This window comes from Protopterus annectens, chromosome 5.part0, assembly GCF_019279795.1.
Source record: "Protopterus annectens isolate FY-2018-M chromosome 5.part0, PAN1.0, whole genome shotgun sequence".
In the NCBI taxonomy this organism is placed as follows: domain Eukaryota; kingdom Metazoa; phylum Chordata; order Ceratodontiformes; family Protopteridae; genus Protopterus; species Protopterus annectens.
This window is the reverse complement of record NC_056735.1, coordinates 1,859,704,342-1,859,717,437: the sequence shown is the minus strand read 5'-3', so window position 1 is coordinate 1,859,717,437 and position 13,096 is coordinate 1,859,704,342. Positions and strand designations below refer to the sequence as shown.

Genomic DNA, 13,096 nt, shown 5'->3' with positions numbered 1-13,096 from the left:
CTCCATTTTTAGGAGTGCCTCGAGAGAGTGCATTTTGAGGTTTAGACTTCTAGCATTGAGTAGCATTACCTTCAGATTTTGCATGCTTGTACCTGTTATGGTGGTGGTTTTGTCCTTTGAACTTTGCCTAAAAAAGGCATTATAGGGGTGGCAAGAGCCTTTGCCAGTAACCTGAATCCCAGGGGTGATAGGTGCACACCAACTCTGGCAAAGCATCGTGGTCTGTCAATCATGTCGTCCCAGGCAGACAGATACTGGATCCCCTTTGAATGACACCAGAAGCTTAGCCAATTGTTGAAGTCAATCATTTTGTCCTTATATTGTGGTATCATTCTGGGCAAAGGCAGGATGCTACTCAGGGCTAGGGTCATACCTGTCTGGGCCACATGATCCGAGATCTCTTCCATGTCTCTTTTTATGTAGTCCAGGCAGGTATGTCTCAAGTCATTCACTCTAACATGGACAATGACAGAGTCATATTTGTACTTGTTGTGGAGTGACTTGAGTGCATGCGTTATGTGGTGGATCCTGGCACCTGACAGGCAGCTGACTGTAATTTTCTCCTTGTTCAACCTGGTGAGAGGGACATCAGTGTGCCGGACTATAGAGTCACCTATGACTAAAGTGTTAGGTATATTGTCTTGCCTTAGGGGCTGTTGCTGGGTGGCACACTGGTGTTGTGAACTATGTGACACTTTGGTCGTGATTTGTGTTTGTTTGCGTTTCAGCTCCAGAGGTCCTTGTTGCTTGGGCAGGTTACATTTAAGGGCCTCTGCATATATGGATTTAGAGTTGTTATATGTGGGTGTTGGTGGTGTGAGTTTAGAAGGGCTATGTGTTGCGTGAGGTGTAGTGTGGATGTTAACCTTCTCCTCTTGACTGTCTAGCACAATCTTGGGTGGAGAGAGCTTTGCTTCCATTTTGGCTATGTAAGTGCATCTCTCACAGTTTGTAGTGTTGGATGGTAGGAGGAGGGGGTTGTCTGTGTACATGAGGCAATTGCTGCATTGCCCCAGCATGCCCAGATTCACCAGGTGGACAGGAGAAATCACCGGAAGCTGACCACTGGACATGTCTGGTTTGGTGCTTTATTTTTTTGTAAAGTACAGGAGCTGTTCTCCCTTACCTTAGCAAGGTACTTTGCAATTATAGGCTGTTTAGTGCCTACTATTAATTTCTCCTTATTAACAAGGAGAGTTGAGTGCTTGTATCAGTTTAAGGCTTCCTAGTGCTTTCCATCAGGTATTAGAGAAAGTGCTAGTCACAGGGATGCTTAAAGGTAAGATGAAAAAAAAATGCACACTGCAGTGTGCACTAGAGAAGTTAGATGTGAAAGTAGGTAACTTAAGTTTTATCTGTTTAAAAAGTTAAGGTTTAGTGGAGAGTTACTATTTTTAAAACAGCAAGATGGGTTGAAAGGGGCAGTCACTTTTGTATTCTGGTACTATGGAATACAGTAGGATGGCCAATAAATTTAAATAGTTGAAGGGGTGGGATTTCAAAAATGATGATTTTGTGATTACTCACACAAGCCAGTGAAAGTAGAGAGGAAATGAGATATATGGTCAGATTAACATAAGAGGCAGGCAACTAGAAAGACAGTGGTAGTTAACAAGACAACTATAACTGGGTGGAAGGGCAGGAAAAAAATTCTGCCTGACTCAGAAGAGAGAGAGCTGTGGTCTCTTTTGAAGTTTTAATATGCTGTTAAAGCAGAATGCAAGTAAAACACAAGGTAAAGAAAACAAACCACAGTATTCAAAATATAGAACGGCAATAAAGTAATACAAAATACAAAAAAATAAAAGCAAACTAACCTTTCCCTCACAGCAAAGTGTAGCGGAGTCTGGATGAGCCTTTCTGGTAAAGCTCTGAAATGTTTTATTTTACCCCTTAAATAGAAGGTTTAGTTCCTAGCTCCACCCCCTCAGTTAACAAATGATTAACCTTAAGTGACCTCTTCTATCTTATGAATGAGTCCTTAATTGATCAGTTCTAATTTCTGCCTGACTCAGAAGAGAGAGAGCTGTGGTCTCTTTCGAAGTTTTAATATGCTGTTAAAGCAGAATGCAAGTAAAACACAAGGTATAGAAAACAAACCACAGTATTCAAAATATAGAAAGGCAATAAAGTAATACAAAATGCAAAACATAAAAGCAAACTAACCTTTCCTTTACAGCACAGTGTAGCAGAGTCTGGATGAGCCTTTCTGGTAAAGCTCTGAAATGTTTTATTTTACCCCTTAAATAGAAGGTTTAGTTCCTAGTTCCACCCCCTCAGTTAACAAATGATTAACCTTAAGTGACCTCTTCTAACTTATGAATGAGTCCGTAATTGATCAGTTCTAATTTCTGCCTGACTCAGTTCTAATTTCTGCCTGACTCAGAAGAGAGAGAGAGAGCTGTGGTCTCTTTTCAAGTTTTAATATGCTGTTAAAGCAGAATGCAAGTAAAACACAAGGTAAAAAAAACAAACCACAGTATTCAAAATATAGAAAGGGAGTAAAATAATACAAAATACAAAAAATAAAAGCAAACTAACCTTTCCTTCACAGCAAAGTGTAGCAGAGTCTGGATGAGCCTTTCTGGTAAAGCTCTGAAATGTTTTATTTTACCCCTTAAATAGAAGGTTTAGTTCCTAGCTCCACCCCTCAGTTAACAAATGATTAACCTTAAGTGACCTCTTCTATCTTATGAATGAGTCCTTAATTGATCAGTTCTAATTTCTAGATGACTCAGTTCTAATTTCTGCCTGACTCAAAAGAGAGAGAGAGAGCTGTGGTCTCTTTTGAAGTTTTAATATGCTGTTAAAGCAGAATGCAAGTAAAACACAAGGTAAAGAAAACAAATCACAGTACTTAAAATATAGAAAGGCAATAAAGTAATACAAAATACAAAAAATAAAAGCAAACTAACCTTTCCTTCACAGTAAAGTGTAGCAGAGTCTGGATGAGCCTTTTTGGTAAAGCTCTGAAATGTTTTATTTTACCCCCTAAATAGAAAGTTTAGTTCCTAGCTCCACCCCCTCAGTTAACAAATGATTAACTTTAAGTGACCTCTTTTATCTTATGAATGGGTCCTTAATTGATCAGTTCTAATTTCTGCCTGACTCAGTTCTAATTTCTGCCAGACTCAGAAGAGAGAGAGAGCTGTGGTCTCTTTTGAAGTTTTAATATGCTGTTAAAGCAGAATGCAAGAAAAACACAAGGTAAAGAAAACAAACCACAGTATTCAAAATATAGAAAGGCAATAAAGTAATACAAAATACAAAAAATAAAAGCAAACTAACCTTTCCTTTACAGCAAAGTGTAGCAGAGTCTGGATGAGCCTTTCATGGATGACATGTTATTCATAGATTCATACACGATTTCTGGGCTAACAGCTTAACAGCCCTTATAAGCCTAGCCAATATAACCTGATTTAACCCACTATATGGCCCTTAGGGTCAGGAAGATGGCATGGATTTGTGCCTATGCATCGAGTATCTTACAGATTGCCCCTGTCCATAAGAGACATAGGCACTACTCCAGGTATGAATTTGTGATTCCCCATCCATTGATCCAAATTGCATTTGAAGAGGGCCAGAGAAGGGCTCTGCTTAATGTGAACAGGAAACCTGTTTCAAAGAGGGGGCAATCTCTGAGACACATAACTGTCTCTCCAGCGTGTTTTGTTTGAGTAGCTGACATAGTTTAGATCCCTACATGCTGTTTGACCTGTGGATGTGTAGCAGCTCCGTCAGGGCTGGATTTGTGAGCATCTTGTAGGTCAGGCATAGGTCACCCCTTAATAATTGGTAGGAGATGGAATAGGGATTTTAGTCTAGCTGCATAGGATGTGTTTACATCCTGTATTTTGTTTGTGAGGAGCCTCTGAGGTTGCTCCAGCTGCTGTAAGTGCCTAATACAGTACAAGCCAAGTTGTGTATTGTTCTCAATTAGTGGTCTAATGAGGGCTGAGTACAGTAGGACTATAATTTCCTTGGATCTGGATGCCATACCTTTACTTATAAGTTGTGTCACATAGAAGGTCTTCCTCTCCACTGTGGACACATGGCAGTCAAAGTTAAAGCTACTATCTACTTGTATACCTAGATCTCTCACCTCTGGGTCCACTCTTAGGGGTATGCTATTGATGTTGTAATTTACAGAGGTATTTGACTTCTGAAAGGGATATGATAATGCATTTTTTTACATTTAGCTTTAGATCACGGTTCTGGCATCAATCATTTGTCTGATCTAGACTCTCCTGAAGGATATCTACATCATTGGCAGATTCAGTGATTGCCTCCAGCTTGCATTCATCTGCAAACATAAAGTAAAATAACTGACCAGATAGAACACCAAATGTTTTGAATAAAATGATCAAAGTAGGTCTATCTTGCAATTGGTAAAATGGATCGGCAAATGGTTAAGACTTAGGACTTGGTCAGCTGCACTTGACAGCCATGTGGGTAACTTTATAGGCTGTGGTCAGGGTGTTCCTCGGGGATCAGTTTTTGAACCAGTGTTATCTGGTTTATATTTTATTTATTTATTTATTTTACATTTGTTGACCGGTCTAGTCTAGCTGGATACATGTCCATTTTCAGTAGAGGCCCGGGGAGAAAAGCTCCAAGAAACATAAAAAATTAATTGATATACAAGTTATGACAGCTCAATATAAAAAAGACAATTCTTAAAAGTATATAAGTAATAATGTTTTTTTTTTTTGTACAAATTATATGTGATGGACCTTGACATTACTTAGGTGCCAATATTAAAATGCTGAAAAATGCCACTTTAGTATGAAGAGCATAACAATATGCGGGGTTGCTTAGACAACCTAAATAAGTTGGAGAAGTTGAACAAAATTATTATTAAGGTAAGGCCAAACTAATTTCACTTGGTAGAGTTATAACTGACAAGCTCTATTGTTTATCAGACATGAAAAAGGAAGTATTTTAACACAAATAAAGACCTTGGTATTCTGGTTGATGAGAGCCTAGCAAAAGACTAATAAAAGTTAAAAAAATGCAAAGGAGGATATAATAAATCAAGAAGGACTGATATTCTGTAGCTTGATAAGACCAAAACTGGAATTTGGCACGGACTTTTACACATCACTTCTAATGGACTTATTAAGGAAGACCAATGTAGTTTATTGAAAGCTTACAAAACTCATAAAGTTTGTGGAAGAAATTAGAATATGACAGGTGATTAAGCTACCTAAAGTTATTTTCTGTAAAATATAGATACCTTAGGTGCAATCTTTTCTAAGTTTATAAGGCCATGAAACATGATTTCATGTGTGACTGTCTAGGTTTGAATAAAAGTGCAGATGTCTCAGAAATGTGATTTACAAACTATGAGATAAACAAATGCAACTTTTGAAAAAGTAGTTGATGACTGCTATAAGGGAATATGTTATATTTTTGGCAGGCAGTATAGAGTATGTATTATTCTATTATATTTTATTTTGTATCCTTATCAGGTATTTTCTATAAATTCTATGTTGGTCTGAATCAGTTCCTATACCAGATATAGTGCTAATACAATGTCTGTTTTCAGCAAACACAGTACTAACTGTATTATTAGGTTTAATGATTTAGAGGCTTTAAAACGTTCTGAATCTCTTGAGTGAATAATGAGAACTGGTCTTTGAGACATTTTTAGTATTTTATGTCTTTGGAAATAAGAAAAGGGATGAGTGCTGAATTTCCTTGAGAGGAATAAAAACATGTATTTTTAACATTTACCTTTAGTTGTTGTCTTTTGGCTTTTCCCAAATAGGGGTCGCCACAGCGGAACTCCAGTCCGCTAATGATTGGCAGTAGATTTTCACGAACGCCAAGGTGCCAGCTCGACATCCAATTTTCAATGAAGGCACACCCATTTACGCATGTCTTTCGAACGCCCACCCAACCGTGGGGAGGACTGCAGACTCCACACACAATGGTAATAAGCAGATACTGTGGCCTCTAATATTTTCTGTTTGCAGAAGTTAATTCCAGGAGACCCACATTTCAATATGCTATCTTTTGCTGATAAATCTAAGAGAAATTATTTGGAGACTTAAGAACCAAATTGCTATATGTTCTTTCAGTAATTGTTTTGGATATTCCAAGATATTCTAGCAATAAAGAAGCATGATACAGAGTGGTTCGATTTCCAGAATTCTCCAGAAACAAGTCATTTTTCTGATGGATCTGCTTCCGAAGTCCTCTTAGCTGCTACATATGCTTATTAGAATTTTAAAACTAATCCACGTATTCTACAAAATAATTAAGATGCCCACTGCTCAGAAGAGATTATTTGCAAGTGTCACTTTTAATACTGATGGCTTGTATTTGTCTGCACATTTCTGACTAATTGAAAATTCACATTTAATTTATTGCATGTCAGGAAATACACATTTCCTGGTTAGAGGAGTTAGCAGTTTCTGCCCAGTTTTGTTTGAAAGACAGTTTGTAAATTTGTTGGAAATTTGGATCCCAGCTTTTATTCATAGTTGTGAGTATTCGTGCTGTTTTCTAACATCTGGCTATTCAAGTATTAAATGAAATGAAGCAGAAGAAAACTTGCTGAGATTTGATCAGACATTAGGCATTTAGTTATTTTTCTGTGAAGGATAGGAGGAACTCTTTCCCTGTTCTGATATATCACTTGAAGGCAGAGTTGCACACTATATTGATGGCTTTCAACCAGTATCCCTAGTCAGTATGCTAAAGGGCAAAACTCATATATGCGGACTGACCCTTTCAGCATGTGCATTTTTGGCAGGGACTGTTCTCATGGTATCAGTCCATTCTGCCCACCCATATTTTCAAAGGTACACATAAATGTCATATTTAATATTAGAATAGAGTTACATCATCCTTTTAAAACTTCTTTTTCCATGTCATTTGTGTTTGCTGGGCTATAGGTATGGCAGTCATATGTGAGTATCTTCTGATTAGTACCAGTTTGTCTCTGTTTGCCTTTCATCACATTTTGCTGTTTCTTTTTATTTATTTATTTTTTGTTCTTCATAAACAACCTCAATCATTTGCCAAATTAGACATTACTCTGTTAATAAAATTGATGATCTTCCTTGTGTTATTGGTAGCATGACAGCAAATGTAAGGATATACCAGAAAAGTGGTGGAGAGAAAGAAAGAGACAGAGGCAGAGAGAGAGAGCATTTGTAGTATGTTTTTACAGACAGCAAATCTTCACCTTGGTCACTTGAGAACATATGTACAGTTGAAGAAGTTCCTCTTCTCTGTTTATGTATTACTTGAAATAAATGTCAGTACCCAAAATAACTCAGACATCTAAGGGTCAGAGGTGAAACTATGGTCATCTAAGTGCCAAAGTAATAGGTAGCTCTAACATTGTGTATGCAAATTAGCTAAATAGTTTTGTAATCTAAAAATATATTCTCAATAGACTTGGTACACAGTTTCAAAATTAGAAATTCCAAAATTGGCAGTTCTGAAGCAACATGTATGAAACAGATTAAAAATAATTTTGCAACAACAATTCCCTGCACAGAACAAAACTTTCTGCACCGTCTGTTGTTACCCTTGAGTCACTGCATCTCAGGTTAAGTATAATTACCCTCCCTCCTGCAAAAATGGATTTAGAACTGATTTTTCTCTATTCTGAAATTCTGACAGGCATATATTTTCAATTTACCACTACTATAAAATAACAGTGAGACATGATTTGTTTTAGAGCAAGGCAAATGCAATCAGTTTCACAGTTAGTAAGTTAGCGAGGGGAGCTTTTCCTAACAAACATATTTCTAACAGCTCATTCTAGGGCTAAATAATGAAATCAGCTTATTTGGTATCAGTGCCAACATGAAAACAATGGCCAGTAGTGGCAGGTTTAGAATCCAGTGTGACTATTGTAACTTTTAGGGTATATTTATGTATGTATGGAGCACAATGCAAGAAAGTGCTAGATTATGCACCTTGGATGGAGCAGTAAAGAGATGACGTGTTTGGAGGAATGCCACTTAGAAAAGCACAGCCTGGCAGTTATAATCACTCACTGCTGAACTACTTACTAACAATGTTGTAAAGGTCAACAAAATTTACATGTGCATTGTAATGGCTGTGGACTTCAGAGATGTTGATTGTATCCTGTTATATGGAACACTAATAAATCTAATATAAAACACTGTTTTCAAGTTTAGATGACGTGGAAGAAAGGAAGGACATGGGGTGAATTTGAAGTACAGAATACAGGATGTTATGGTTGTTAAAGTCAAGGTGGACAGAGAGTATGAGAAAATATTCACTGCACTAGAAATGTGCACACTAAAGGGGACATGGGAAAATAGATATAACTGCACCGCATCAGAAATGTGGCAAAACTCTGAAGGGGAATGATTTATTTATCATTTGTTAACCAGGAAAGTCCGACTTGGAGCAAAGCCAATTTTCAGCAGAGGCCCAGGGAGACATGCTCCAGATGCATGTCTTTGTAATGTGGGAGGAAACCCACAGGAACAACATGCAAACTCCACACAGAAGGCACCCCAGGTAATAATCAAACCAGAGAACCTCTTGCTGTGAGGTGACAATGCTACCACTGCACCACTGTGCCATCCAAAGATGAATAGCCTTTCTTGGTATTTGAACCATGCACTACTGCACGCAAAGCCGGACATCTAACCACTAGGCTAACTCGCCAGATGGAAGTCAGAGGTATAATAAGCAAATAGGACAATATTTATAAAGAACATTAAGAAATATTACATTATGGAAAGTTTAATGGGGTCTTAGAATTCCCTTCTTGAGGAAATGTGGAGTGCAGATTTACAGAGAGATTTAAAGATGCAGAATCAGGTGGAGAAAAGATCAGTTATACTGTCAACAAGCAACTGAAACAAATGCCCTTAAAAAGTCAAAAAGTAGGAAATCCCACTTGCAAATGTCAACATCTAATCAGAAAATTTGAATACCAAATATCACATAACTCTTTCCACTTCCACTAGGAAAGTGGGATTATATTGAGAAACATGCTCAAAAAATAGAGTGACAAAAATAATGGAAAATAGGAGTACATTATCAAAAAAACAGTATAACATCTGTAGACTTTAATGAACTATATTGCAAAATTCTACCACACAAGGTACTTTATTTTTGCTTCTGAAAAATGGATATATAAGATGTGTATCATTTATTTAAACTACTGATGCCACTAGTATGTTGGCCATGTAGTGTGATTTTCTGTGTACTAGACAGCTTCGGAGCTTGTGTAATGGGGGGGGATTCAGAAAACTGTGTGAAGGGATAAACCAGTTCTGCAAATAGGGACATATCTCCAAATATTGGAGCATCATCTTGGTTCTCAAAAAAACAAAAAATAGAAACATCATGTGCAGGGGTAAATCAGGCCTGAAAATATGAACATTTCTCTAAAATAGTGTCACTTAAGAGGTCTGGTGTCAGCTTATACAGAGTTGGTTGCCAAACTACATTTATTATGATGAATTAGATCTTTTCCAGTGACATCCTTGTATGCTTGCATGTTTATATGAAAAAACGTATTTTATTTATGGCTGACTGAACACAGCTAACAGCAACAATTTTAGGAAACAGCTTATACAGTAAAGCTATCACTGTTTTCTCAGTAGTCTATTTTAATGCATCATTTATGTTCAATACATACCAGGTCAAAAGACATTGTTTCCTTACTCAGACTGTCCATATCTGGGAGATGAGCCTTGGACTGTGCTTTAATGTAGCATTTCTCTCCACCAGCAAAGCGGATTCCTGTTATCCCCTGTAGAAACAGACAATTTTAGTTTATTTGCAAACCTACGCTGTGCCTTCCATTTGTGCTGTAACCAGCCAAAGTATGAAATCTTACTAGAGATACAGTTTTCACTAACATAATTTTATTAAGTTAAGTAGGTACACAGGATCACAAATGGTTCTTTCCAGGCATGACCTTGGCTACAGATGGTACGCACACTTTACACAGCAGCAGCAACAGATAAAACAGATTGGCATTACATGCTCTAACCAGAAAATGCATAGCTAGCTGGGAAACTGAAAACATGTCCTGCATAACTGATTACCATGTTGAAACCAGCTACTTTCATAGAGTCTAGGTACTTAACATTAGTCAAGCAGAGGAAAAACTTAGTTTACTATCGTATTTCTGAAAATCACTCGGTCGAGTGATGACTTAAAAAAATACTGAAAATAAAAACATTGCCTAGGCAAAATGATGAAAATAGTAATGTTGACACATCCATATTCGACATTGTCGACATTACCCAGTGTACCTTGCAGTCCAGTGATTTCCAACCAATGCCCCCTGTGCCCCCACACCCCCTGCTACTTATATATACAAGCTTCGAGATTGCACTATAGTGAGGAAAAGGGTACATTTCCTGATCTCCACTGTAGTGCGATCTCCAAGCAGAACGTTGATCTCACAACAGCGAATGCACATGGACTAGACCATTTTTGGATCAGCGTTACGAAAACTGGAAAACAGCATTTTGACTATCCCAGTTCGAGTAATTGATGTCCAAAAATGTGATTGTAAACTGAAACACTCATACCCAACTAAGGTGGCATGCAGTACCTGCCTTAGCAATGGGTGGGTGAGACAGAGAAAGTCATCTGTAGCCTAGTGTCTCTGTCTATCTATCTATCCATCTATCTATCTAAATTTAAAATTATGGAAGCCAGAGCAAATATATGAGGCAAATTAGGGCTATTCTGAGCAGCTGAGAGGCATGGTTGAAACATTTCTCCACATCTGCTTTAGCAACTTCATTAATCATCAGGAATTTATATTACTGAATTAGTTTCATAGGTAAGTACTGCCCTTAAAGGCTATTTTAAACCTAACCAGTTTTCCCTGAAGAGGATCAAAATCTTGTGGAATCACAAAATCAATCAGATGTATAATAGCAGGAAGAAAATCATGGTAAAGATTAGGGTGTGCAGCACCCAGAAGGATGAAAGCAAATGAAACAAACAACCCAGAGGACAAATAAAGTTTACCAAAGCCAAATTTGAGGTAGGTTTGGCCTCCCAGGCCAAGGACAACCACAAAGCATTCTTTAGCTGTTTCTGCAACCTCAAAGGCAATACACAACTGTGTGCAGAGCTCATTATAAATGGAGCCACCTATACTGAGCCAGAAGATATAGCAAACGTCCTGGATGATAAATTCAGCTCCAAACTCTTCTCTCCCCCTTAATCTTCCCTCAGGAAATATCATCAAATATAACTCCCCCTACTATCACTAGGGAACAGGTCCTTAATGCTCTCTCTAAGACCAAGAACACTGCATCAATGGAACCAGACAATATCCCAGGATGCCTTCTAAATAGCATAACACATGACCTATCAGGACCTTTGGAATTACTATTTAAATGTAGCCACCAAACAGGGTTTGTGCCTCATGAATGGAGAAAGGCAACAGTCATCCCTCTGCACAAAGGTGGGCCATCTACAGACTCTGTAAACTACAGACCCATAAGTCTCACTGGTCTTATATGTAAAGCCATGGAAAGAATTATCATGGAGATGATCAATAGAGATATAGTAAACCTCCAGACACTGGACCCAACCCAGTTTGGTTTTGTCAAGGGCAGATCATGCCTACTCAACCTGGTAGATTTCTTTGAGAGGGTCGCCAAAGCAATGGATGAGGGCTAAATCATTCACACTGCCTTCCTTACCTGGCCAAGGCATTTGACACAATACCCCACTCAATAACTTCAGACAAAAAAAGAAATGCAAAAAGCTACTTTCCTTGTTTTGCTGAAAAGATTTTTATCACATTTAATTCTTCTTTTTACCCTCATCTTGTGCCAATTGCAAGTGCACCCTGTCCCTGTTTTACAGTGCCATGTGTACTTATAAGCATGCTTATATTTGAAAATGGCATTTGTTATTGTTTTTACTATTTGTTGTATTTAACCTGTTGATCTGAAATACTCACTTGCACTCCTTGAAGCTGACTGTTTGTTATGGACATACCATGACTTGCACAGAAATTCAGTAACAGCTCATTATATTCAGAGGATTGACGGTCAGATCCTGTCTGCCATTTCTGGGCAGATAAGTCTCTTTTTGAAGTTCTTTCTACTCATTTCATTTTTTTGTTAAAAATTGTACGAGATCTCTTTAAAAATACCAGATTTTTATTTTATCAGAGCTGTCTCATCTGACAAGCTCTTTGTAACAGGGGCTGTTTATTCTGTTTTAGGGGGCATTTTGTGGAAAGATTGTGCTGATTTTGTACTAGTTTGCTGTTTACAGAGTGTCTGTTGTGTTTTAAAGTGATTATAGGTGATTTTGATGCTTATGTACATGTCAACAACAACTTATCTTTCTACTGACTCCTTTCAGCAGTTTTCAACAGGGTTCAGGCTTCTTTCTTGTCTAGTACATGGAACAGCTTATGGAATCCTTGGATGTCCTTCGTGGTTCACTGTTGCAGTCATCACTGTAGGGTTCTTCCTGCCAGCAGCAGTCTCCGATTGGCCAGAATCCCAAAGTCTGGACCGGGCACCAGCTGAGGTCGCATTTATCCTAACATCAATGCGCCGGAAGGTATAAAGACCTCAGCTGATGCCATTTCCCCAGTCTTTCTTGCCGTGCGGTGCCCTTTGCAGTTCATTGATGCCGGTCAGCCTGTTCCTGTTTGTTTTTGGATCTAATCTCAGGATTTTCGTTTTTTACATATAAGTACCCCGTTGGGGAGGTCTTTTTCTTGCTCCAGTCAGATGTCAGAAAAAGTTAATAATTGTATTTCTTGTGGGAAGCAAATACCTCATAGGGATTTTCACTCTTACTGTATTCCCTGCCTGGCTCCTGACCAGGACGTTGCTAATTGTGTGTTTTGTGCTAGATTTAATCAGTGTACTATTAGGCATAGATATAACTTTGCCATTTACTATTTTGGAAAAAGGTTTAATTATAACATGTCTTCAGATTCTTTTCCAGCTTCTGGGGTGTGTAAGAGGCGCAGGGATGCAGACAGGCCTCCGAGGTCCACAGCAAAGGATGTTACTCAGTTATTGCCAGTTGCTGGTTCGACAGTTGTCAGTGAGGTGACTTTGCAGCCCCTGTCGTCTGCCTCTTTTGAACCAAT

The 13,096-nt window shown here is 38.2% G+C and overlaps 1 protein-coding gene across 1 annotated transcript in view; it reads right to left on the bottom strand.

Moving 5' to 3' along the window:
• The window catches only part of CNMD (chondromodulin), a 288,554-nt gene that overhangs the window by 169,276 nt on the left and 106,182 nt on the right, over positions 1-13,096 (bottom strand). The window contains exon 4 of the mRNA XM_044071687.1: positions 9,644-9,757. Coding sequence (XP_043927622.1) covers positions 9,644-9,757 — 114 coding nt within the window. The remainder of the gene's footprint in view (positions 1-9,643; positions 9,758-13,096) is intronic.